The sequence below is a fragment of the Dufourea novaeangliae genome, unplaced genomic scaffold (assembly GCF_001272555.1).
Source record: "Dufourea novaeangliae isolate 0120121106 unplaced genomic scaffold, ASM127255v1 scaffold64, whole genome shotgun sequence".
Lineage (NCBI taxonomy): Eukaryota > Metazoa > Arthropoda > Insecta > Hymenoptera > Halictidae > Dufourea > Dufourea novaeangliae.
The window spans coordinates 193,048-217,589 of record NW_015373954.1 but is presented as its reverse complement, the minus strand read 5'-3'; the positions used below and the strand labels follow the sequence as shown (position 1 = coordinate 217,589).

The 24,542-nt window shown below is 40.6% G+C and overlaps 8 protein-coding genes across 10 annotated transcripts; 6 read left to right on the top strand and 2 right to left on the bottom strand.

Moving 5' to 3' along the window:
- Positions 1-1,527: 1,527 nt before the first annotated feature.
- LOC107186192 (melanotransferrin) lies at positions 1,528-4,617 on the top strand. The gene is made up of 9 exons (XM_015574014.1): positions 1,528-1,594; positions 1,676-2,088; positions 2,166-2,283; positions 2,346-2,525; positions 2,600-3,072; positions 3,149-3,313; positions 3,390-3,478; positions 3,563-3,903; positions 3,980-4,617. The coding sequence occupies exons 1-9, from the start codon at positions 1,528-1,530 to the stop codon at positions 4,615-4,617; spliced, it is 2,484 nt and encodes an 827-aa protein (XP_015429500.1).
- Positions 4,618-6,293: 1,676 nt separating this feature from the next.
- Positions 6,294-7,060, top strand: LOC107186191 (the record flags this gene model as incomplete). The annotated part of the gene is made up of 3 exons (XM_015574013.1): positions 6,294-6,401; positions 6,472-6,601; positions 6,792-7,060. Coding segments are annotated over 3 exons (507 nt in total), but the record flags the coding sequence as incomplete, so codon positions are not given.
- A 504-nt stretch (positions 7,061-7,564) lies between these two features.
- Positions 7,565-10,078, top strand: LOC107186190. The gene is made up of 6 exons (XM_015574011.1): positions 7,565-7,755; positions 7,836-7,956; positions 8,060-8,545; positions 8,626-9,004; positions 9,079-9,290; positions 9,752-10,078. The coding sequence occupies exons 1-6, from the start codon at positions 7,565-7,567 to the stop codon at positions 10,076-10,078; spliced, it is 1,716 nt and encodes a 571-aa protein (XP_015429497.1).
- Positions 10,079-10,519: 441 nt separating this feature from the next.
- Positions 10,520-13,648, top strand: LOC107186234 (esterase E4-like). The gene is made up of 9 exons (XM_015574060.1): positions 10,520-10,558; positions 10,638-10,951; positions 11,605-11,733; positions 11,801-11,960; positions 12,028-12,404; positions 12,476-12,647; positions 12,722-12,912; positions 12,990-13,134; positions 13,202-13,648. Exons 2-9 carry the CDS (start codon positions 10,730-10,732, stop codon positions 13,501-13,503), a joined length of 1,698 nt encoding a protein of 565 aa, XP_015429546.1. The 5' UTR covers positions 10,520-10,558; positions 10,638-10,729; the 3' UTR covers positions 13,504-13,648.
- Positions 13,649-14,008: 360 nt separating this feature from the next.
- Positions 14,009-16,780, top strand: LOC107186312 (esterase E4-like). Its single transcript, XM_015574148.1, has 8 exons — positions 14,009-14,275; positions 14,706-14,831; positions 14,895-15,054; positions 15,131-15,519; positions 15,619-15,790; positions 15,858-16,048; positions 16,129-16,273; positions 16,356-16,780. Exons 1-8 carry the CDS (start codon positions 14,078-14,080, stop codon positions 16,673-16,675), a joined length of 1,701 nt encoding a protein of 566 aa, XP_015429634.1. The 5' UTR covers positions 14,009-14,077; the 3' UTR covers positions 16,676-16,780.
- A 6-nt stretch (positions 16,781-16,786) lies between these two features.
- On the bottom strand, positions 16,787-20,099 carry LOC107186313 (retinol dehydrogenase 14). Of its 3 annotated transcripts, none has more exons than XM_015574149.1 (6): positions 19,953-20,099; positions 19,620-19,870; positions 18,210-18,480; positions 17,567-17,806; positions 17,083-17,465; positions 16,787-17,006 (listed from the first exon to the last, which is right to left on the bottom strand). In XM_015574149.1, the coding sequence occupies exons 3-6, from the start codon at positions 18,475-18,477 to the stop codon at positions 16,902-16,904; spliced, it is 996 nt and encodes a 331-aa protein (XP_015429635.1). In that variant the 5' UTR covers positions 18,478-18,480; positions 19,620-19,870; positions 19,953-20,099; the 3' UTR covers positions 16,787-16,901. The 3 variants fall into 3 exon arrangements, with proteins under 3 accessions (XP_015429635.1, XP_015429638.1, XP_015429637.1); XM_015574152.1 differs by having other exon boundaries at positions 18,210-18,425; XM_015574151.1 differs by lacking the exons at positions 19,620-19,870; positions 19,953-20,099 and adding an exon at positions 18,922-19,047.
- Positions 20,100-20,357: 258 nt separating this feature from the next.
- Positions 20,358-21,595, bottom strand: LOC107186189 (sperm flagellar protein 1-like). Its single transcript, XM_015574010.1, has 3 exons — positions 21,478-21,595; positions 21,083-21,370; positions 20,358-20,680 (listed from the first exon to the last, which is right to left on the bottom strand). The coding sequence occupies exons 1-3, from the start codon at positions 21,593-21,595 to the stop codon at positions 20,358-20,360; spliced, it is 729 nt and encodes a 242-aa protein (XP_015429496.1).
- A 384-nt stretch (positions 21,596-21,979) lies between these two features.
- Positions 21,980-23,225, top strand: LOC107186277 (proteasome subunit alpha type-2). The gene is made up of 3 exons (XM_015574110.1): positions 21,980-22,052; positions 22,394-22,726; positions 22,802-23,225. The coding sequence occupies exons 1-3, from the start codon at positions 22,012-22,014 to the stop codon at positions 23,130-23,132; spliced, it is 705 nt and encodes a 234-aa protein (XP_015429596.1). The 5' UTR covers positions 21,980-22,011; the 3' UTR covers positions 23,133-23,225.
- Positions 23,226-24,542: the final 1,317 nt, after the last annotated feature.

The following is a 24,542-nucleotide window of genomic DNA, read 5'->3' as shown; positions in this document are numbered from 1 at the left end:
CTGTTCGTAATAGTTGATAGTGAGCACCGTCATGGATACCCCGTTTAGTTCACTTTGGACAGCTCTTATACCGTTATGCGGATAGCATTCATCTTGACCAAGCATTCAATTTGCAGCTTAGAGAACGTAGATTAATCCCCTGTCATTAACAATAACAATAAACGACCGGAACACTGTTTAAATCGCATTTATTCGCGGAATACCACTATTTTTTCGACTGGTGGCGCCATCCGTGGCGATTCGCTCAAACTGCTAGTCAATTAATTGGCTAGCAGTTTCAGCAATTCGCCACGGGTGGCGCCACCAGTCAAAAAAATAGCGGTATTCCACGAATAAATGCGATTTTAACAGTGTTTTGGTCATTCATTGTTATTATCAATGCGCGGGGATTAATCTATGTTCTTTAAGCTTCAAATCTAATGGTTGGTCAAAACAAAAGGTGTCCGTATAACACTATAAGAGCTGTCCAAATATGCACTAAACGGGAAGCGCACGAGGAGACCCACTGACAATCATTGGAAACAATTGTGATTTTAACAATGTTCTAGTAATTATTGTTTCTCAAGTAACTGAAATTATTAATCAGTGTTCTTCAAGCTTCTAATCCAGCGCCTGATGAATAGAAATAGTGTTCGTTTATCGCTATAAATGTAATCGAAGCATGTGCAAATAATGTGCGCATAATCCTTGCCATTATATATAAACTATAAATATGTAAATGTTAATAAAAGCGGTGTATATATTGTCCCACATGTAGATTTGATAAACTATTTATGAAACTACATCTATTCTGAATTTTTCTGTTACAAATATATAAATGGAAGACAAGATATAAAAACGAATATAACAAGAACATGTAAAAAGTAACATTAATAAAATGTGCATTAACGATGCATTTAGAATAAATTGTCTTGTAGTTAAGTGAAAAAATATATACTTTTCCGTTTCATGTTTCATGACTGTCTATTTTTATTCTCGTGATATCTAATAGATACACGTAATATGAATGGAATATATAACACTTCATTTGTGCTAATAATACTCAGAATTCATGCTTTATCGGTGACGTCGGATATTGACACTAAAATGGTAACAGGGCTACGTAGCCCTATGAACATGGGACAGAAACAAGCATTGGATGGTAGGTCTATTCTACACCTAGTCGGTGGTATAGTGAAACGTTAAAAAGTCATAATTGCCCGGCTAACTTCACAGAGGTGAATGAGTGTGACTACAATAGAGGTTCTCATTGTTCATCATGGTTTTATTTCATTTGTGTTTTTCACATATCAAATCAAGTAATGAGAAATGTTACAAGATATTAGTAACACTTCTCGTCTTAATGAACAGTAATATTGTACTGCTTTAATGTTTCGCTACCTTATATTTCTTGAAAACCCCAATATCTTTGTAGTTTTACGAAGTTGGGAAACCCTGTATTAGTATGGCTTGTATCATCGCAGTATTGGGTGTTGTCTTGTGTTGTCTTTCGTCTTAATTAATGATTGCATTAAGGAAATATTAACAATGTCGTTCAAAAACAGTGAACATATGTATCTTATACTACTTAGTTTATTTTTACTTCATGTACAAGGTATTTAAATTAATTTTTCTTCTTGAGTAATGTATTAATTAATTTGATCCTTAATATTTTCTCCATGAACTACATTCACAGGCCAAAATCTTAATAACACTCTTATATGGTGCACGGTATCTGAAGCTGAACAAAACAAGTGCAATGCATTTTCCAGAGCAATTGATCGTGAAATTGCATTCTTTGACTACAATTATATTTCTGTGCAATGTAAACAAGTATCGAACAAAGAGGAATGTATGGCTATGTTGGATCAGGAGATGGCTCAGATAACTACTTTGGATGCAGGAGAAATTTTTATGGCGGGAAGATATCACAGTTTAATACCAATTATGCAAGAGATTTATGAAAGCGGGGTCAATTATCAATATGCAGTTGCAGTTATTAAAAAAGGATCCCTTCAGGATGTTCAGAGTTTACAAAATTTGAGGGGTAAAAAAGCCTGTTTCGCCGGTCTTGGAATGCTTGCTGGTTGGATTATTCCTATTCATATAGTAAATATAGTTTCTTTTCATTGCATTCTTACATAACTTACATAATATTTATTATATTTTGTTTTATTGCACATTAGCTTATGAAGAAAGGTGGATTGGAGATTATTGATTGCAATAATCATGTGAAATCTGCAATAAAATACTTTGGACCTAGTTGTGCTGTTAATTCATTGATTGATAAATATAATCCATTAGGTATGTTTATACATATGTTACTTACATTAAGAGCAGTTAATGATCATTATATGAAATTATAGGTGATAATTCTGATCAACTGTGTAAGTTGTGCATTGGTAAAATACCGGGTGACAGGTGTACAACTGCGGATCCTTATGCAGGATATGAAGGAGCATTTAGGTGTCTAGTGGAAGCTGGAGAAATTGCTTTTTTGGTGCATACCACAGTGGATGAAATGACATCAACGACTTTTGACTTTAGTATGTTTGTTATAATCTACCTTAATTATGATAAGATTGTGAAATAATTGACTCGAGTACTTCTTCTTTCACAGATTCAGTAAAAAAGGAACAGTTTGAATTGCTTTGTCAAGATGGTAGTCGAAAGAATATAGATGAATATAAGCATTGCAACTGGGGAGCAGTGCCATCGCGCGCGATAGTTACATCGTCAGCAACAAAAAGCGAAACTCGTCGGCAATATCAGCGATTCCTAGAGAAAGCAGTTCGAATACTAAATAAACATAACACTAAAAATTCGACTGATTTTTACGATAATCGTTTCGAAAACAGACCCGGTTACAATAACAGATTTGGTGAAAATAATTACACCAAAAACGCATATGACAATCCAAACGAATATAACACAGAAAATTCTGAGAATCGTAACGGATACGATAGAAGTTATAATGGCAACGAACTGAATTCATGGGACAAAGCGGAATCAACGAATATACAACCAATAGAGACGTTTAACTTATTTGAATCTGCACCAAGATATGGAATACATCATAACTTAATCTTCTCTGTAAGAATAACATTTACATTTGTACAAACTGTTGCACGTCCTGGTCTTAATCTCAAGCTGAATTGTACAATTCCAGGATTCAGCGCGGGATTTTGTTCAATTGCTAGAAAAAGATCAAACTTACAGTGGGTTCTTGGGTAGATCTCTGGATCCGATATTGGACGTCCGTCGTTGTACTGTGAATCGAATGACACTATGCATTACATCTGATCCGGAAATGGAAAAATGTGTGAAGATGAAGGTGAAGATTTTGTAAAATAAACAATAGTCAATTGAAAAATACAGTTAAACTGTTAACGTGATTTCTTCTCTATTAGATTGCATTAAAGGCGCAACTATTAAAGCCGGAATTAAACTGTCATAAAGGACACAGTCAAATTCATTGCATGCAGGCTATACAAAATGGGTACGTATAAATATAATAGGGACGACCATACCCATTTCGATGGAATTGATCTCAAGTTAATACCAGACTACGTACCTGCTTTAGAAACGCCGACGTAGCAGTGTTAGACACCAGTGACGTTTACACCGCTGGTTTACGCTTCGATTTGATTCCGTTCATATCCGAAGTATATAACCTGCCTACGCCGGAATACTACGTGGTCGCGGTGGCTAAGGAGGAGGACGATAATACGGATTTAACGTACCTGAAGAACAAGTATACTTGTCACACTGGAATCAACACTGCTGCGGGTTGGGTCTACCCTCTGGCGTATCTCATCTCAAATACTTGGATTAGGGGCTACGGTTGCGATTCGGTTCGCGCTGCCGCGGAATATTTCACGAAGTCTTGTGTACCCGGTGCACTCAGTACCGAATACAATACAGGTAATTGTGGTTGTGGAAACGGAGTTTACTATAAATCCAGTATCTATTCCTCTACATATAATATTGTACGTTCTAGGAGTGCCTTACGATAATATGTGCGATCTTTGTCACGGAGCAAGCTTCCGTTACTGTCGCAGAGACGCGTCCGAAGATTATTTCGGGTACACGGGTGCCTTCAGGTGTTTAGTCGAGGGAGGTGGAGACGTGGCTTTCGTGAAGCATACTACGGTCGCTGAGAACACGGACGGGAAACGGAAAGAAACCTGGGCACGGAATACCTTCACGAAAGATTTCGAGTTGCTCTGCCCCGACGGCACACGTCGACCAACTACCGATTACGTGCACTGCAACTTGGGGAAAGTCGCGGCGAACGCCATAGTCACTCGCGGAGGATATGGATACAACGAGACGCAGATAAACGCTTTCATAAATCTGTTCATTTACGCCCAACAGTTTTACGGACGAAAGGAGCAGGATGAATTTAGTTTCAGCATGTTCTACAGTCAACCCCCGTACAGCGATCTGATTTTCCAAGACGCCACGCAACAACTAATGGTGATACCACCGGAGAAAAGAGAATTCAGTGCGTATTTAGGTCCTGACTTCATGAGGGCCAGGAGAATCGTCGACTGCAACGCTGGTGCGTCCGCTATAGAACAGTCTATACTAGCTACGATAGCTACAGCTCTACTCGCTTACGTGTTCAGTAGATAAAAAGTAGCTCATAGTATATGTATTAGGTCAGAAGATACGGTGAACTACATCGCTGTATTTATAGGTTATATTTTTATCGTCTCTATGTGAAATGTGTTCACAAGCTGATTATACTTTGAGTATTTTACACTTAGATGCGCTATCAGACGACTGAACGTGGTAAAATAGTTTATCGTTGCTTATGTCAACTAGGAGTTGTTGAAATATTGAAAGAAATATTCTGATCGTTAACTTGCGAATTCCAGACTCGAATCTGATCCGTCCATATTAGCAAGTTTTATAATAATTATAAGATTTTACCGTATACAATAATTTCACGCGTACCTTATGCCGTCCATCGATATTTTTGTACATTTCGATTACAATAAATTTGTAACTTCTTAAATGTGTGCACCCTTTTTTTTGGTCTAGACTGCCGCAGACTGCCTGCACCTTCAGTTTCAGATGATCTGCTAACGCATTATACCTTTCCAGAGTTTGTCAATTCCTTGATCTTTTTCGTTACTATTGTTGCAAATACAAAACAAAAAGGATCAATTTTGCAGCACTAAACGATGATTGATAAAAGAAACATTGGATTACAACCTAAAGAAAACAGTCGGTGTTGCAACTTCTTGGGTAGCATGATCGTCGAAAGCTTCCTCAACTTCGATTTCTTTCCAGACTTCAACGATTTCCGAGCATTCTTTTCATTCGTCGTGAATAATTTCGTGATTTTACATTTTTTAGCGGATTGCGTAACCACCTAATAAGCCAAGATGATTGATTAGCCTAATATCTTCAATTTCCTGTAAAAAATACTGTAAACTTTATGAAAATGAAATTTACACCGGTGGAATGTTTTTTCTGTTCAGATTGGTGCTTCTGAGATTTCGGTTGCGCAAGGATGTCGATGCGTCTCAACTTTTTCGATACCGATCGGACTTTTTTACGGCGCTCCTGAAATCGGAAGGATTTATCACATTTGCTTGGATATTGTTACCGATGTTTCGATCGGTACGCTGAAAGGTTGATTACTTTTCTCGGTTTTTCAATATTTATTTTCATCGGAGGATCATCGTTTTTTATTGCCAGATTCATGATTCCAACTTTTCTAGGAGCACACCAGTAAGATTTCGGTCTAGCGCGGCGTCTTTCGACAAACTGTCCCGGCGAGCCTCGGTATCTGTTGCATTGAAAACGTTGTCTCTCGTGAACGAAGAAAACGACAGGACACGAGAAAATGTAATTTACTCTGATTTGTGTATGGCAATGCGGTAATTTTGCGGATTGTTTCTAGGATTCGTCGTGTTCGTTGGAAATTTGAACATTTTCAAACTGTACCACTCACATTGTCCCTTAATTCATTGTCAGTACGTCACTGTGGAACCTAGAATTTTTCAGTTTTTCATTCGCCGGATCATCGTTTCTATTCATCGACGAACGAAGAAACAAACAAAAAAATTGAAGCTAAACAAACGTCTCGCTTCACGACGCTTGGCCATCGCACTTCGTTGTCATCCACCAACCGTTAACCCCGGAACCGATACACCCCAAAATTCCCGGTAACATTCTGCATTTTCCATTCACACGTTTCGATCGATTCTCCCGATAACTCAGACGATACAATAGCTCAGGAAACCAGGCCGTTTACTGGTGCTACTGCACTTCACGTATTTCGTCCGATTAATTTGTAAACGAACGACATGAACACGGATGTCCTCGATAATACGACACCAAGGTACGAGAAACTAGCGAAGCCAAGAAGGAGGATCGACAGGAACAGTAACCACAATGCCTTCGATGTAAGTACTATAACAGAAAAGAACAAGAAAACAGAACCGTAACATGATCGAATTATTGTACTCGTTTCAGGTAAAAGCTGGAGCCTTGTCTTATCAAATTACGGATTCTTTAAACAAGTTAGCACAGCCCAAACGAAGACCGCAGTCAAACGTGTCGGCCGCGTCGGATTTGTTGGTGAAAAGTACTCAAGCGTCAACAGGTATTCAGCTGTTCTCTACATCATGTTATCCAAACAGAAAAGAATGTTCTCCCAGATAGCACATGACGCCTCGAAGACGCCCATTTCACGGCTATTTTAGATCTAAGGCGCCTTTAAGCCGTCTTCAAGACGTCGTTAGGCGACATATGTTATCTGAGGCCTCTGTTCACGATTTACCATTTTTCCACAGTGAAATACGGAACACATAAACTGATAAATAGCGACCAGCAGTCGAAAGATGCGCAGGAATCGCAGAAGAAGAAATTCCTTTTAGACACGTATGCTCGCATCGTCGCGGCCAGGAACAAGCGTTGTTCGAAACGTTTACAAGACCTTGCCAGGCCGAAGGATTATTCCAACCGAGCCGAACCATGCGAGGATTTCGATAATTATTTTCAGAGGATGAACAAGTACAACGCGCGGCAACCTTCGATTCTTCCGAAACGAGCAAACGTATGACTGAAGGGAAACCATTATATTCAACCTGAAACGATAAACAATGTAATAACAGATGTGATTAAAAACGAACAGAATTTTTTCTATTTTGTAATTGTGGAATTGTTGTCCAACTGAATGCGACGTCGTTGAATTGTTGCTATCTTTCGACGAATTTCATACTCACGAACCATTGATGAAACAAACGAATGCGCATCTTTCGTTAAACATGTCGCTATTCGACCTCTGGTAAACGCGACTCGTGCGACAGAAAAAAAAAATGGATATAATATAGCAAAATGAAAAGTGGGACAGTATCGTCTAGGATGGAGGAAACGGAAAATCTCAATAAAATGTGTGATCGTTAACAGCTTCGTTTATCATCGTCATTGCCGGAGAAACCTAACCTACGCACCTTCCCAAACAAATCGAACAACAGAAATCAGGATATCGTACTCGATTGAAATTCATTCTGGACATTCGTTTGATTCTTACTGAATTGAGAACCGTTCGTGAAAACGCAGAAACATGCCGTCGAGAGTCAGGAAACCTTCGGTCTCATCGAAAGCTACAGGTTCCGGAAAGGGTGCAATTCCTGGAAAGGGAGGAATCCCCATTAAGGGTGGAGCTCGATCCAAAGGGACGCCAACGAAAGAGACATCCACCAAACGGGGAAGACCGCAGAGACGAAGAGGAACCAAAGCGAAAGATAAAATCAGGTGAACCGTATCAATCGTGGTATTCTTTCGTCAATCCTTACTTTACGTTTAATTACAATCGTTGTTTCGATTACTGGAAGGAGGGGCAAGTATACGCTGAAGCTGAAAGGATGGCTGAAAACACCGGCCGATTGGACGCGTTTCAATGCGTGGACAAAGGTCAACGCGTTGCCGAAGAAAGTTCCAGCCCCTGAGCCAATAGTAAGTGTGTTTTCCATGTAAACGGAATTTCCAAAATTCTTTACGAAAAATAAATAACGAAAATTGATTAGATGACAGAAGTAATGCGTAATTTATTCTTCAGGTTCGACCATCGAAGCCGTTGTCACAGCTGAGGAAAAGAATGAAAGTCCTAGCGAGACACCGCGAACGACCCGATCTGAGTGTACACTGTAGATTGGATTTCAGTATTTCGAAAGCTACGTTGAAGTTCAAACCGTCGGAAAAATTGTTGCTCCTGGCTATACCGAACGTGAGGCTCTGCGATTACGGTCGGGTATTTTACAAAGTTTCTCCTGCCGCCTTGAAGTATGAAGCATCCGATAGGATTCGCGAGTTGAGCTTACCTCGGGGCACTAAAATCGAGAAAGACAATTGCGGCGAGTCGGTGAAGACGAAGGGATCCTGCTCGTCGTTGACCAGCGAAGATAAACAATGTATCGACGAAGGAAGGTTGAACGAATTGGCGATGTCGAAGAAAGTGATGTACTCGAGCAATGAACTGTCGCCTGAAGAAATCGCACGACTATTCACGCCTTTCGGTGTAAAAAGAACGGCACTCCTGTACAAGGTATCCAATGACTTCTGGTATATGCTTCTTCCTATTGGTATAAATTGTGGAGTAATAAATTCGATTCCTTTGATTGTCAGATCACACCGTGGATGGACTATCTGGCGTTGCCGAAATACGTGGCGATAAAGTACATGAAGGAGGAGCCAGCGAAGACTTGGAAGAAACGGATAATCAAGGAAGGTGAGGAGAGGGGTAAATCAGCCCTGGCCAAGCAGCAAAAGAAAGGGGGAAGGAAAAGGAAGTACAGTGAAATAAAGGAGGGAGAATCTAAAAAGGGCGAGGGTGATGACGGAGATAAAGGAGACGAAGAAAAGGATGAAGACAAGCAGAAGACGACAGAAGAAAAAGAGAAACAGGCTAAGAAAAGAAAATTGGAGAAACACGCGTGGAGGTATACACCGTATCCGTGCCAAGATGATCCTTACAACGTGAAAAAGGGAGCTTTGAAAGGGAAAGGTTAGTATTTGAAAATGTACACGTGGTGTCGACGAAGCAATCGGTGGATCGAAATGTGTTATATTCCGTTGCAGTACCACCTGGTACAGAAAAATTGGCCAAACCGAACGTCCGTGAGAGTACAGCCGTCAAAGCTAATCCCTTCGGCGTGAGGAAAAGCGCCCTGTCCGCTTCAGCGTCCGGAAGGGTAGAAACACTGGCGAAACCGAACAGACCTCGAAGTCCCGTGGAAAGAAAACCACCGCGCGAGAAAGACGAGTACGGAAAACCGATTTTCGAGCTGCCTGTAAGACACGTAACCCCCTTGAATCGTTTTTAACACTAGAACTATCAGCGTTGAATGTATAATAAATTAACATACATGGTTGAATTTGTACTTTCATTAGATACAATATTACACTAATCAAAATACGTTAATCCATCTGAAAAAAACAACGATAACCTTGAAATATCGGAAATTATGACCTTAAGAAAAAAATCTTGTGTATTACAATAATTGACCCACTGAAGCAAACATTTTTTTTATTAAAAACAACGGGGATATTTTAAGTGAAAGTCTTAGGTGACTCACTCTGTATAGTGAATTGAAGGTCAACACGAATATCGACGAAATCACTTTTATGATTTCGGTAATTGTAAAATAACAAAAACCGTGAATTCCGTGATTTTTATGGGTTTGGTAGTTCTAGTGTTAAATCACACAATACGTGTGATAGCATCGAATCGAATGGGATTATTGTATCGTAGCCGTACGGGAAAGTTTTACCAAAAACTAAACCATACAAAATGGGCGAGTGTCCGTCGAAGGAGAAGAAGAAAGTCCGCAAGAAGCGACCGATCGATCCGATCGCTTACGAACAAACTTACGATCCCTGTATATTTCCGGAATTGGCGAAGAAACAGAAGAGGGAACGGAAAAGGGCTGAGAAACTGTCACCGAAGAAGAGTAAGAAACGAAGACAGAGAGCAACGAAGGACCAGCCGAAAAAAGGAGAACAGGATCAAGAACCAGAGGAAAAACAAGAGCAAGAAGAAGGACAAAAGAAAAATCAAGAAGAAGAAGAAACAGAATAGATTATGACTTTGAGGCCGTACAGTGATAATAAACCTAATCATAAAAGCATACGACAGAATGGAATAAATATAAAAAAAAAATAGAGAAACGTTTGCTTACTACATATGTTTTCGTTTCGAGATATCACTTTCGATTATTCACCAGATATTCATTTCGCAAGACGGAGAATGCTAATGATATCGATTCGTAATACAAACATTGACACACGATTTCCATTAAAAAAACAGCTGATACGTTACAAGAATACCAGATGCTAGTTCTTGTGTTCACTTTTCCCGGAGTTTCCGGCAGGGATCTTTTTTTGCAAGTGTGATTACGACGTTGTGTTTGCTATAACAAGACGAGTTCCAAGTAAATAAGGAAAATGCGATTATAAACAATGGGACATGCGGTTAGATTAATGCTTGTTGTTTCCTCACACACGGGCAACACTAACTTTGCTTAACTTAACGACGAACGGGTGAATGCTCGAGGAACAGGTAGTACTTTAGGATAATTCTGTGGATAATTTATGTTACCCGTTAGTCGCGGTGTATAAATGTTTCCTGTTGTGCGCAGGCCTCGCAGTGTTTCTCGAACGTCGGGCGATTGAATCTATGAACGGACGACGTCTCGAAGTGTTCAAGGTTCTCGGATAATTCGGAAGGAAAATGAAGGGGACAATTTTCGCACGCGAAACGACGATACTCTTGGCGATTTTGTTCGGTATCGTTGGCATCGAATGCGGTCCGTATGGTACTGCGCAGCCGGAAGCGCCAGCACCGACCGGAACAATCCGTGGTTCTATTCTGGATTCAAGGCTCGGCCGGAAGATTTATTCCTTCCGTGGTATCAGATACGGCGAGCCGCCTACGGGAGAACGTCGTTTTCAGGTAAAGCTTTTTTGCTTCTCCCCTTAATTTCAATTCAATTTGCACCTATAGGGAAACGATCCTCCTTAATCATCCTTTTTGCACTATGAGGCTGGTTCCCAAAGATCGATACCGTTACGGACCCAGTTCCTGATCAGTTTAGTACATTGTTACAAGTAAATAGCTCAGAGTGTGATACAGATTAGGTTGATTTAGGTGATGATAAAATTGCTCCCTTTTCATATCTTACTTTAAGAGTTAAATTATAGTTTAATTGTCATTACTTTTGCACTTTTGTTAATATCAAATTGAAGATAAATTTACTCGAATAAGAGCAATTCTTTTGGATTTATTGAGTGATCAGTGGACTGCAGATTCAATAAAAGACAAAACTTTCATCAGATGCAACAAGGTTTCAACTTTATTCTTAATCTAATAAATATATTTGAGAAGAAAGAAATTCGTACTTTTACTCTTGTCTTCATGAATCACTTTATAAAATGTTCTTTTCGATCAGGAACTGCATAACGGTATCCCTCGTTCGATATACGCCTAAAACTTGGTACCACGTTCAACCTTCGACCGTGTGAACGAAAAAACATCTCCTTGCATCTCCTTCTGCAGCGAATATTTATGAGACACCGGTGAGAATGGGTTCTGTAATTTTCCCATAGGCTGCCGCTCCAGCGGCCGACTGGAACGGTGTTTTCGACGCTTCTGGGGAAGGTCCTTCGTGTCCGAATATAGACGAGACACAACCGATGTCCGAGGATTGCTTGCGTCTAAACGTGTACACGACCCGAGTACGTTATCAAACCGATACTTCAATGCATAACTGGGGTTTTCTTTTGTTAATTTGACAAATTTCAGTTACCCTCAAGACATGAGAACGTATCAAGGCCAGTTTTGGTGTTCTTTCATCCAGGTGGTTTCTACTCGCTCTCTGGTCAGAGTTTCTACTTTGGCCCCCAGTATATGCTGGACAAAGATATCGTTCTGGTCACCGTGAATTATCGTCTTGGAACATTAGGTAATCTTGGAGATTCATCGAGGAATTCCACGAGTTCGTTTTTTTCTAACGGACTTCATTTCTCCAGGATTCATAGCCACAGGCGATTCCCAGGCACCAGGAAACTTGGGTCTGAAGGATCAAGTTCTGGCGCTTAGATGGGTCCAAAGGAACATCGCTACGTTCGGAGGGGATCGAAATTCCGTGACGATCAGCGGTTACAGCGTCGGTGGTCTCAGCGTGATGCTGCACTTGGTGTCCCCGATGTCCAAGGATCTATTTCACCGAGCGATCGTGATGAGTGGTTCGCTGTTGACCACCGAGCCCTATCCAACCGATCAGAAAAATCTAGCGATCAAACAGGCGACGCTGTTGAACTGTCCCACAAACAATACCCGTGAAATGTTGTCTTGCTTGAAATCGAAGCCTGTCGAGAATTTCACGAAAACCATGTCCGACCTTTTTGTTGGTTTCTATTTCCCATAAAATACCCAATCGTGTATCGTTTCAGGGGATAAGATTGTTCTTACTTGCAGGAATGGCACGGTGATCCGATAGTGGTATGGTATCCAACGGTAGAGCCGAATATTCCAGGCGTCGAACGATTTTTGACTGCGCAACCCGTCGATCTGATCAGACGAGGCCAGTTCCACCAAGTTCCAGTCATATTCGGTGTAACCAAGGACGAGTTTGGCGGAGTAGTCGTCCGTGAGCATCCAGACTTATCGTTGTTTTATCGCTCGCCATAAACGCGTATCATCGTAACCTTTAACGTTTCACAGTGTTTGAAAATGGAACCAGAACGGGAAACGATTACTATCGCGAGATGAGGGACAATTGGGACAGGATTGCACCGATCAGCTTCATGTACGAAGGTGGAACAGAACGTTCGAAGTATGTCAGCCGGGAATTACGCGAGTTTTACTTTAAAGGTCGACCGATCGATTCGGCTAACAGGAACGGTCTTGCTGAGGTATATTCTTATCAACGCAATCATTTGTAAATACATCGATTGGAGTTTGTTGAAATTACCGTATGAACGATTCACAGATCTATGCGGACAGCGTTATTATATTCCCCATGTGGCGCGGTGCGAGTCTAATTGCTGAGTATTCTAGGAAACCGGTATACTTCTACGAATTTACTTATCAGGGACGTTACAGCTTTACCATGTGGAACGCCACGACCCCATACGGTGCATATTTATTTCAATAGATCGATGATTTGATATAGATCAGACCGTTAATTTATATTTCTTGTAGGTGTTGTACACCATGACGATCTGCAGTACCTATTCTTCATGAAACAATTCTTCCCATTCTTCGATAGAACTGCACCCGAAGTTCAAATGGTAGAACTGTACACGTCCATGTGGACGAACTTCATCGAGACTGGCGAACCAGTTCCCAAAAGCGGACCGTTTAATAATATAAAATGGGACAGGTTTGCACCTGCGAAAAAGAACTATTTAGAGATCAACGTCAACCCTACGATGAGAACTGGTTTATACTCGGACAGGATGAAGGAATGGGAAAGACTGTTCCCCTTGCCCTCGTTGTCGTGAATTGCAATTATTTATTAACAGTAACTTAATCCTTATCTCCCGGTGGATATGCATACGTTATCTATTGGAAACTCCTAAACTTTGACGTAATCGTACGACAGACATCGGTTATATATACACGAATAAAAGTGCTCATTTTCCTTATCGCGATTGTTTATTTAATTTATGCCTTCGTAGTTCATGGTATCATTATGATTCTACTTTTTCCTTGTTGACAAACATGCGATACAGTGTTATCAATGCACGAAATAAGACAATCGATGCAACCCCCTGGGAAAATCGGGTGGCAATAATTGTGTGGAGGTGATTCGCCGATAAAAGTTTAAATAGTACGACCTTCCTTTGAAGGGGGTGATCTCACGTAAGTGTTCACGCACTACTATTGTTCGCAGAAGTGTAATTGGGTTTCCCCACTTCGTTTTCCTCATCGCTGGCTACCATATAAATTCCACGGTTCTGCCAGAGTGTTTCAGTGCTTGCACGAGCACCGACTGCATCCGCTAACTGGATCACGCTGATACTCATTTAAGAATTTTCGTGCTTCGAGACACAGAAGAACTTCCACGGTTTGAAGATGAAGATCGTTCTGGTAGTCTTCTCTTGCGTAGTCGGCATTATTGCCAGTCCAAATTGTCCCAGTGATCAGCCGTTGGTGAACGCGCCAATTGGACCGATCCGTGGTTCAATTATACCATCGAGACAAGGACGAAAAATTTACTCCTTCCGCGGTGTCAGATACGGCGAATCGCCCACTGGACATCAACGTTTTCAAGTAAAAATTCTATATTTAATATGCATTATTTTTCTATATTCTTCAAAGGGCCAATCATTTTGTTATCTGACCGTTCTACCTAAATTGATGGCCTTGGCTGAAGTATGGTATTTCTCGCGAGAATGGAGCACAAAGGTGGTCGTAGGTGGAAACAATGAAGCTGACAGAAAAGATGCGTCACGCGATCCTGTTCGCAGTTATTCAAGAAATACTTTAACGAGGCTTTCCGTCCCAGTGATAAGTGGTCTAGCCACGCTCCCGGCACAATGAATCATCTCGAAGTCAACGTTGTTAATTACATATACATTATCCTTACCTCACGCCGCCACGACCGTTATTGTCGCATTAGAATTCACATCCTACAATTGGAATACTCCTCGTACCTTTTCTTGGTCGCTTTACACTCCAACATGATTCTGTAATTGTCCAGCCCCCGATTCCAGCGGAAGATTGGCGAGATGTTTTCGACGCCACCGAGGAAGGGCCTAGCTGTCCTTACCCGCGCGCTAAATTGATTTCCGAAGATTGTCTACGTTTAAACGTCTACACCTCAAAAGTAGGTATACGCAAAACAGATATCGATAGTTTCAAAATTATCTACAACATAATTTCAATTTAGTTACCATGCGAGAACGAGAATGTGTCGAGGCCAGTGATGGTGTTCCTGCACCCAGGTGGCTTCTACAGCTACTCGGGGCAAAGTTCGTTGTGGGGACCACAATACATTATAGACAAGGACATCGTTTTGGTCACGGTCAACTATCGTTTGGGTGCATTAGGTGAGGTAGCAACTGTGGAAGAGAGAACACTAAATATTATGATCTCTACGTGCGTTCAATAAAAATCTCTTTTCAGGTTTTCTGAGCACGGGTGACCATTTGGCGCCAGGAAACAACGGTCTGAAAGATCAAGTGGTCGCCCTCCGTTGGGTTCAAAGAAATATCGCGGCATTCGGTGGTAATCCAAACGCCGTAACCTTGTGCGGTTACAGTGCCGGAAGTTTCAGCATAATGTTACACATGATGTCCCCGATGTCCAAGGATCTGTTTCACAGAGCGATCACGATGAGTGCCACACCGATCTCGGCGGACCTCTACGGTGCTATCTCCTCCACTGGCCAAAAAGACCTCGCCAAGAAACAAGCCGAGGCTTTGGACTGTCCCACCGACACGACTGGCTCGATGTTGCTCTGTCTGAATACAAAACCCGTCGAGAATTTCACCGACACGTTAAGCTCGTTATTCGTGAGTTGAAAAGATCTTCGTGTAATTGTTTCCGCAATTCGAATGACGGTTAATTAAGCATTTCATTTTTCTGATCCTTTAATCTTTCGATCTCGATAGGAATGGCACGGAAATCCGATTCTACTCTTCAAACCGACGGTAGAACGTGAAGTTCGTGGTGTCGAGAGATTTTTGACCGCCCAACCGTACGACCTGATTAAGCAGGGAAAATTCCATCAGGTTCCATTAATACTAGGCGTCACGAAGGATGAATTTGGTGGAGTGGCTGCTGGTAAATATTCGATCGATCCAAGTATGACTTATTGGGTTTCATTTATACCATTGTTTTTTGCGTGTAGCTTATGAAAAGGACTTCAGAAATAATGGTACCTTGTACCAGGAGCTCAACGACAACTGGAACCACCTGGCTCCTATCATATTACAATACGAACGTGGCACGCCACGAACTGACTATGTCAGCAGGGAATTGCGACGATTCTACTTCAACGACCAGCCAATCAATTCGGCCACCAATAAGGAACTTTCGGAAGTCAGTAAATTTTTGTTTGAACGATCATAATCTCATAATGGTCACGTTAGAATATTATTGATGTCGTTCATCATTTACAGATATACGCCGACGGTATAATCATATTTCCTATGTATCGAACGGCCAAATTGTTCGCGACGTATTCCAAAAAGCCAGTGTACTTCTACAAATTCACGTTCCAGTCGCGTTACAGTTTCTCGATGTGGAACGACACTACGCCATTCGGTAAAATTCTATTCTTCGTTCTGAGAATACAATATTGCGAATTAATTGAACGTACTCGAAATTTGATTGGATGATGTTCCAGGTGTAGTGCATCACGACGACCTGCAGTTCCTGTTCTTCATGAAACAGATTTTCCAGTACTTCGAAAGCGACGCACCGGAAATCCCTATGGTAGAAAAATACACTACCATGTGGACGAACTTCGTGCAAACTGGAGAACCAATTCCAAAGAACGACGAGAAGTTCAAAGGTGTCACATGGACCACGTTGGTGCCCTCACGAAACAATTACTTGGAAATCAACTTAAACCCAACCATGAAGACGGACTTTTACCCCGAAAGAATGCGAACGTGGGAGAGATTGTTCCCTTTACCTACTAAATCACATAATGTAAAACATTGAAAACAGAATCTCGTTAATAGGGACGTAAAAATTTCCGTTATTTGTCGTAGTGAACGCAACTGTAACTTTATATCAAAGAGTATTGAAGACAACATAGCAAACAACTAGGAATTACTGTCATCGTTCGTTTCCTTTATTCTTCATTGATATTATATATATTAAGTACAGTAGATTAAACTGCGACGAAAGCCTCGCAATGCTTAAACATTTTGGGAGGAATGATTTCTTAAATTTTTGGATCCGTTGGTTGGAGTTTCACTATGCCTTCGCTGAGTTCCCAGAATTTCTTGCCTTTGGATGGATCCGCCACACCGCAGCACAGTGAGCTCTCCTGAAATAAGACAATCGATCGATTAATTTATCCGATTAAAATTCGATTTTTCCGAAACAAGGTCATATATACTTACACGACAATCGGAGAAATATTTGCCGGAAACTCCTTCGACCTCCTCGGAGGTGGCAAGATGTATGGTTGTTTGCGCTCCCTGTTCCGGCGTTTTGCAGAGATTGTTCAGCAAAAAGTTCACCAACCAGGACATTGGTGGTGGGACATTCTTCCAAATTCCAGTGCTCATCAGACCAGGGTGCAGACAATTCGCAGTCACGCCGGAACCTTCGAGGCGTCGCGCCAATTCCAACGTGAACATGATGTTGGCGTATTTGGAAACGTAGTATAAGTATCCAGGCAAAGTTGTCGTCGGGTTGATGTTATTAAGATTCACTCTAGCAAAAACGTACAAGCTCGAGGCGACGACAACTATACGGCTCGGTTTCGATCGTCGCAACAAATCTGTCGGTGATAAACACGTCGATTAGCAACGTTGATAATTCAAGGAATTATTACAAGTCCATTAATAACGTATACATTACGTCGACGAGTAATTAACCCACCGATTAAGAGATGGGTAAGCAAAAATGGCCCGTAATGATTTGTTGCCATAGTCATTTCCAGACCGTCCTCTGTCACTTTTTTCCTAAACACTTCGGCCGTTCCGGCGTTGTGTATCAACACATCCAACTTGTTCTCCTCGCGATTTATTTGTTCCGCGAACTCTCTCACCGATGACAGCAACGAAAGGTCTAGTTTCCGGACGATGATGTTGTTGTTGTTCGATTCCTTGATCAATTCCTCTGTAAAATGTATAATTGCTCATTTACAGATCAGATAAAAGAAAGTAAACCTGCCGATAGGTTAATCTCTTTTTTTTTGCAAGAACTCTTACGTTCTTCTCCTAAGAGCATTACCATGCAATTAGCACGAGTCACGGTGTCGTAATTATCAATGGAAATGACCTCCGGGGTAATTGTCTCGCACAACACCGGCATATATTTGCAAACGTTAAAGTATATGTTTATTCCTAATTGACAATGCAACGCTTTAATCGGTCATTAGAGGTTTTTTTTTGCTTTGGATTTAGTCATATTGTAATTGATTGCAAACACTACTTATTAATTTATTATTCAGTGAGATACAGTACAGTCGAGTTCAAATTGCATAAAATTAGACAGCAACGATTCCTGAGTGTGAACGAACCTTTCAATTTATTCGCCGCATCCGTGTTCCGACAGGCCATAATGAGTCTGGCGCCTCTCTTCGCGATGTCCCTTGCTGTCTCCTTTCCGATGCCGGAAGTGCAACCGGTTATTATCACAGTTTTCCCGGCCATGTTGGTCTTGCTCTTACAAATTCCCAATGTGTACTGAGCGTAAAAGTACACCGCCAATAGAAGCAGAAGCACCCCGAGTGACGCTGCTGTGGCCAAGTAACACAGGGTCGTGCAAGACACGATCTTCAGTAACATGATCTAAATAGACGTGGTACGGTAATATATGTCGCAGTCTGTATTAAAAACAGTGAAACTGTCGATTTTTGTGTATATCAAAGAACATATACAGAAGCAACGATTAACGCTGGTGAGCATAGGGATAATATACGAAATGTTATTCAATAATACATTTGGACATTAAAATTTACATTTTCTGTATTTCGTAATATTGGTCAACCTTCGGAACCTGTTCTTTTTATGGCAGTTAGCATTAAAGTCTTCCACTCGAGAAGATTCCAAGCGAAGGTCGATGACCGTGAGCATGGGTCGTTAGACATATCGGACGGCAACGTTCTACCTGATGGGATATCTCGTCCTACGAGATGATCACGAGATATTCAACTGCTTCGTCATTGTCCGTCATCGAGTCCGATTTGTACGTAATTTATTCAACGATTGTTACTCTGTGTCTATGTTTACCTTATAGAATTAATCAAGCGATAAAACTGCACCGTCACGTTTCCGAAAATTATATTCGCGAGTATCTTCAAATAGTTTCCGTTAGTCAAGCGCACATCGAAGACAAGCTAAACCGGTTCTCGTACAGAGTATGTATACAGACTGTATTTTCTCTTGGAGCAGACACTTATATACTTTCCTGTATTATAATTATACGAATATATATTCTTTCGTAACCTAAGCATGACATCAAATCGACAAAAAAAAATATGTCAAAGGTGATGCACAACTATTTATTATTCCAGATAATGTGTCTTTTTTTTTTTTTAACTTTCTGTACTTTGTACCGATTCCCGGCATCTGTTATTTCGTTTAAGTAAGTACTTTTGTGTTTTTGTTACATGGTTTTTTACGCGAAGACCTCGAGTAACTGTTGCCACTTTAGGAATAAGATTCGCGTGTTTTAAAATTGTTTACCGTAAATTTTCATCGAGTACCGTTTATTTAGAAATATAAGTCGGATTTGTTAAGGGACAGAGAAAATCTTGCGGGTCTGAGTTCGTAAGAATTAGAAAAACGGGGAATGTTAACGTCATCGCGACCATGCAAGAGCGCGAGGTAGTCAAATTTCAAAAGGACAGCGTAAAACATGTCAAGCACCGAGCACGAGAAGCCAGCAGAGGGAAAATTGTGTTAATTTAGCGTTGAATTATACTCACTCTAGTTGCTACCAAATTCTCATTCAGGCTGCCTCGAGAGTCCCAAGTACTCGCGTACTACCTATCCTGTCGGAGAGTTACCTCTATACTGACATTGCGATACGTGACCGTGCACCGTGTAACAGGTTGTCTCTTTTCTTTCTCCTCTTTCCACTCTTCCCTTTCCGCTCTTCTCTTTCCTCCAGCTTCAAGGACACCGACAACAGCGTGGCTTTTATGGACTTTAAGGTCAAGTCCTCTATAACTTCGTCCTGGAAAAAAACTCGTTATATTTTCTAAATTCACGGATTTCGTGTCTGTGCGAAACGCTTGCGATCTAATTGTTTTACTTACAAAATTATATGAAAATTTCTAAACAGTAGAAATGGTACAGTTCCTATGGTAGTCCTAAGATGCCATTTTTCGCAGCATTACCTATCGAAAATCTTCACTTCAGGAGTCACGTAGACCTCTAAATACTTTAAGCTATTCACAGTTAAGCTAACATGACACAATAAAGTCTCCTGCTCAAGATGACATGGTATATATACGGGCCAAATCTATGTATTTCTAGAGAATGTTACAACAGACACTAAGCATTCTTACACTGATGTTTCCCTTATTCGAAGTATTACCGTTAGGTTCACCATGACTCGGCAGTTCCCTCGAAATCTGTGGTTTCTAGACCCTAAGCGAGAATTAATTATACCAAACAACTGAAATCATAAAGGATTCGAGGTTTATTTAGCTTAATACAGATTATTCTTCCGGTTTCATTTTCTCCGGAATATTGAATGCTCGTGTACGAGGCTTGCTTAGCGCCTCGTTCGTTTGATTTTTCGCGAGTTGTTCGGAGTCTACGGCGTTCTGCAAAATTTGCGACGCCAGGTTCGATATTCGCAGGTCTTTCACTTTCATCGCATTCTCTAGATACGCGACCTTGCAATTTAAGGTGGAGATAATGTCGTCTTTCGCGCGGAGTTCTTGCTTTAATTGCGTGCAAACGTGACGAGGAACGACGTCTTCCGGCTTGATAGACTGGGACATGGCCTGCGTTCTAGACGTGTCGGCGTCTTCTACACCTTTGGACAGGAGAAGAGAAAATATATTACGAGTTTCATTTAAAAGGAACGCATCTAAATCCAGGGAAATTCCGCCGCCAAAAATGCATGTCCAATAAAACGTTCCAAACTTACGGGAACCTCGGAATTTTATGCTTGAAAAATACTTCCAAATACAGAACCAAGTTATCAGACAGTACAGTGCTTGGAAGAAACTGCTTTTGGCACGCTTCAATGTCGATTTATTGGAATCGAACGTGTGTGAGATTAATTGATGTGCTGAACTCGAAACGAAATTTTCATCCACCGCGACGAACTCGTTGCTTTGGCCTAAGCAAAGTACCATTCGCTTGGAAAATATATACGATTAAATTCCTACAGACGAGCAATGATTATTCCTAAACTAGTTAATGCCTGCGTTACCATCCTCCGCAGAGTCCTTTTCTTTTTCGTTGCATAAAGCGTTCGAATGATCGGAATTCTTTAAAATTTTACTCCTCAGCTCCAGCAACAAGTGTTCAGCGACGCCAGGTTGTGAATTTGCTAGCTGGTTGATCATATCTTTGGACAGTTTCATGTTAATCTTGCTGAACACTTTCCGATTCAATATGTTCCAATTTTCTTTCTTCGTCGTCAAATTGTTGGCTGGCACGTAATTGTGAAGATCAACGAAGCGGGGGTAGTACACCTTGAGGACTTCTGCCATCAGTACTAAGACATACATTCCTTAATTACTTAAAATACAATGAACAAAATGAGTGTCACACCATTTTTAATAATGGATACTGTAAAGAACAGTTGTCGGAAGGAACAAGTACCAGCGTCCGAAAAGTTCCTCGTTAAATTCTTTTTCGGTTTCGAGAAGGGAATCGTAGCGATCCACGTGTACAATTGTTCCGCCTGATCTTCCGAAATTTTCCAATTTTCGTCGGCCATCGCGTTCCGTTTGACTTTGACCTACAGTCTTTATAAAAAAACACACCTTATTCGACAGAACGGAGAAGACACGTGTTCGCAATCAACATAATTTCTTCCGCGGTATCGTGCCCGATCTTACACGAATTCACGGAAAAATTTGTTCCTACAGCAGGACCTGATTTCGGTTGACTCTCGTTCGAAAGAAACGTCCATTCTGACACATTCTGACGTCTCATTGATATTCATCTTTTATTTGAAGTTGGGCAGCGCCTGTTCGGCGACATTGAAATTTAAAAGTAACCGCGTTACGACAAGATTAAACTAAAAAGATCCTAGTGATATGGATCTTCGTGGTGTTCATTTCTGTACGTTGGCACTCCTTACACCGAAAGTTCAGGGTATTTAGTAACCTGTATTGTTGCAAAGTAATTGTCATGGCTTCGGAACGGTATAGTTTTTCGTTAACAACTTTCAGGTAAATAATCATTTTCTGTTGTAACAATTCTTAATCTTTGAAAACCGAACCCGTCATACTTTTGTCCACTACATACAATTTCATTGATCATTGAAACTCTCTCAAGAAGAATATAACCTAGCATCGAATCAACTGCATTAGTATACAGAATTATCATTGAATATACATTAATAAAACAACAAATTTACCTTGCAAGGCATCGTCCATTTAATACCGATTATAAAAATTAACATTGCTCTGTGTTGGAAGCCCTTTGATTTCAATGAAACATACAATGACTCGTCAGATATCTGTACAACCGAACTGCCACACTATAAGAATTAATTTACTCTGTTATGCAGCCCTTCTGGGAAGTTAGTGCAAATAGAATATGCTCTGGCTGCTGTGGCTGCTGGAGCAGCTAGTGTGGGTATCAAGGCATCCAATGGAATCGTCCTTGCTACTGAAAACAAGCACAAATCTATATTGTACGACGAACATAGCGTGAACAAAGTGGAGATGATAACAAAGCATATTGGTATGACGTACAGTGGTATGGGGCCAGATTATCGGCTTTTAGTGAAACAAGCACGTAAAATGGCACAGCAATACCTACTGGTTTACCAGGAGCCAATACCCACTGCCCAATTAGTACAACGGGTTGCTATGCTTATGCAAGAATATACACAATCTGGGTACATAATTTTTCAGACTATGTCTTTTCTTCCCCAGCCAGTATTGCAGCTAATAGACTGGAATTTAAATTACAGCGGAGTCAGACCTTTTGGAGTATCCTTATTAATTTGTGGCTGGGACAACGGCAAGCCATATTTGTTCCAATGTGATCCCTCTGGAGCATATTTTGCATGGAAAGCTACTGCCATGGGCAAAAATTTTATAAATGGCAAGACCTTCCTTGAGAAAAGGTACAGTAAAGATTTGGAACTCGATGATGCTGTCCACACTGCCATTTTAACTCTGAAAGAGGGTTTTGAAGGACAGATGACAGCAGATAATATAGAAGTTGGTATCTGTGATGCAAGTGGTTTCAGAAGACTAGACCCCTCCAGTGTCAAGGATTATCTTGCCAATATTCCTTAATTATAAACTACTTTTATATTGCTTTAATGCACCAATTTTTGCGCATTTGAAAACAATACACCTAGATTCTTGTAATAAAATTTCCCGTTGAAAATGAAACTGTCACTTGTTTTTTTACTACATCCATAAAGAATCCATTGTTGGTGAATACATAACTGTTTATTTTATTGTATGAAAAACATTTTGCTTACTCGTAAGAATAAAAGTTTTGTTTATTCTCATGTGTTTAGTACGTTCATGTATCCTAAGATTCATAATCTTATTGTCGAAATGGTCGATTAATATTAATTACGTATTAATGTTTAATTTTTGAACACATAAACGTAAGTCATCCGAAGAACGACATCTACGGAAAACAGGGGAAGCTACTAGCCAATTAGTACCACATTCTCGTCACTACGTTGCGCTGACACGCTCTATATTCTATATGTATATAAATAGTGGCTGTTTTATACAGGTATTAAACTTATTTAATATTCATTAAATAATTTAAATATTAATTAGTTTATTTAATTAGTATTACTCCTCAAATAGGACAAACTTTGGAGACATTCTCAAATTGACGACATGTATTTATCATAGATGGCGCACAGGAAAGTTCCGCCATTTCAAAATTTCGAGAAATTCGCAGCAAAAGTGTTATGAGGCTCGTGTATTAATGCTTTATGTCTAAAACGAATTGCAGTAAGAAATTTTCGAGGATGCAGCAATGTAAGTATGCAGTTGAATTCCTTTATTGATCAGAAAGTATATTTGAATGCAAATTTTCGACAATTAGTCAACCAGTGGTACAAAATATATGGCTTTGGAATTGTTTACAATGAAAGGACAACTGCAGAATTGCTCCTGGCAATGCTTTAGTTTACCGTGTCGTATTTTCTTTTATACAATGTCGATAATTGAACTTCCCTGGTACATGCATTGATCTAGTCTCTCGTAATCCGACGAGAGAATTAGCACGTAATCGATCCAAAGTTTACTCTAGTGCATGTATATGTATTGCCTAGTTGATGTAGAAAACATTTTTATATTTTAGTATTTTCGTAAAGGTTGCTAGCCTTTACCAATCGATTTCAGGAAAATGGTACGTACTTATAGTTTAGAGTGTGCAAATTGAGTATCACGCTCCTGTGTTGGAGGGGTCCAGGGACGTCCTCTCTAGGATTAGGCTAATTTGCACCCGGGTGTATGCTTGAAAACCGTGAAGCGTTGTGTATTCTTTTTTTAAATATAGGGTCCTGTAGGCAGGTATATAGGATACTTTCTGGTGTGTGAGTGCATGATTAGACTCCAACGTCCCTAAGTAGGTAGGGGCCGGTGCAGGCTATCACAGGGGGTACAAAGGAATCGTCGAAACAAACGACCTGCTAGAAGGTTTCATACATATCTTATTGTGTGACTATCATACGA

Excerpts from the sequence above, each read along its gene's own strand:
- LOC107186277 (XM_015574110.1), top strand. The coding sequence starts at position 22,012 with ATGGCTTCGGAACGGTATAGTTTTTCGTTAACAACTTTCAG. Across the intron at positions 22,053-22,393 it reads TTTTCGTTAACAACTTTCAG|CCCTTCTGGGAAGTTAGTGC; the intron begins GTAAATAATCAT and ends TCTGTTATGCAG. Across the intron at positions 22,727-22,801 it reads CAAGAATATACACAATCTGG|CGGAGTCAGACCTTTTGGAG; the intron begins GTACATAATTTT and ends TTTAAATTACAG.
- LOC107186189 (XM_015574010.1), bottom strand. The coding sequence starts at position 21,595 with ATGGCCGACGAAAATTGGAAAATTTCGGAAGATCAGGCGGAACAATTG. Across the intron at positions 21,371-21,477 it reads GAGGAACTTTTCGGACGCTG|TACTGATGGCAGAAGTCCTC; the intron begins GTACTTGTTCCT and ends TGTATGTCTTAG. Across the intron at positions 20,681-21,082 it reads AAAGGACTCTGCGGAGGATG|GTGTAGAAGACGCCGACACG; the intron begins GTAACGCAGGCA and ends TCCTGTCCAAAG.
- LOC107186312 (XM_015574148.1), top strand. The coding sequence starts at position 14,078 with ATGAAGATCGTTCTGGTAGTCTTCTCTTGCGTAGTCGGCATTATTGCC. Across the intron at positions 14,276-14,705 it reads CTGGACATCAACGTTTTCAA|CCCCCGATTCCAGCGGAAGA; the intron begins GTAAAAATTCTA and ends GTAATTGTCCAG. Across the intron at positions 15,055-15,130 it reads CTATCGTTTGGGTGCATTAG|GTTTTCTGAGCACGGGTGAC; the intron begins GTGAGGTAGCAA and ends ATCTCTTTTCAG.
- LOC107186313 (XM_015574149.1), bottom strand. The coding sequence starts at position 18,477 with ATGTTACTGAAGATCGTGTCTTGCACGACCCTGTGTTACTTGGCCACA. Across the intron at positions 17,807-18,209 it reads TGCGGCGAATAAATTGAAAG|AGGAATTGATCAAGGAATCG; the intron begins GTTCGTTCACAC and ends TACATTTTACAG. Across the intron at positions 17,007-17,082 it reads AATATTTCTCCGATTGTCGT|GAGAGCTCACTGTGCTGCGG; the intron begins GTAAGTATATAT and ends GTCTTATTTCAG.
- LOC107186192 (XM_015574014.1), top strand. The coding sequence starts at position 1,528 with ATGTCGTTCAAAAACAGTGAACATATGTATCTTATACTACTTAGTTTA. Across the intron at positions 3,073-3,148 it reads ATCATAACTTAATCTTCTCT|GATTCAGCGCGGGATTTTGT; the intron begins GTAAGAATAACA and ends GTACAATTCCAG. Across the intron at positions 3,904-3,979 it reads CAGTACCGAATACAATACAG|GAGTGCCTTACGATAATATG; the intron begins GTAATTGTGGTT and ends TGTACGTTCTAG.
- LOC107186190 (XM_015574011.1), top strand. The coding sequence starts at position 7,565 with ATGCCGTCGAGAGTCAGGAAACCTTCGGTCTCATCGAAAGCTACAGGT. Across the intron at positions 7,756-7,835 it reads AAAGCGAAAGATAAAATCAG|GAGGGGCAAGTATACGCTGA; the intron begins GTGAACCGTATC and ends GATTACTGGAAG. Across the intron at positions 7,957-8,059 it reads TTCCAGCCCCTGAGCCAATA|GTTCGACCATCGAAGCCGTT; the intron begins GTAAGTGTGTTT and ends TTTATTCTTCAG.
- LOC107186234 (XM_015574060.1), top strand. The coding sequence starts at position 10,730 with ATGAAGGGGACAATTTTCGCACGCGAAACGACGATACTCTTGGCGATT. Across the intron at positions 11,734-11,800 it reads TAAACGTGTACACGACCCGA|TTACCCTCAAGACATGAGAA; the intron begins GTACGTTATCAA and ends GACAAATTTCAG. Across the intron at positions 11,961-12,027 it reads TTATCGTCTTGGAACATTAG|GATTCATAGCCACAGGCGAT; the intron begins GTAATCTTGGAG and ends TCATTTCTCCAG.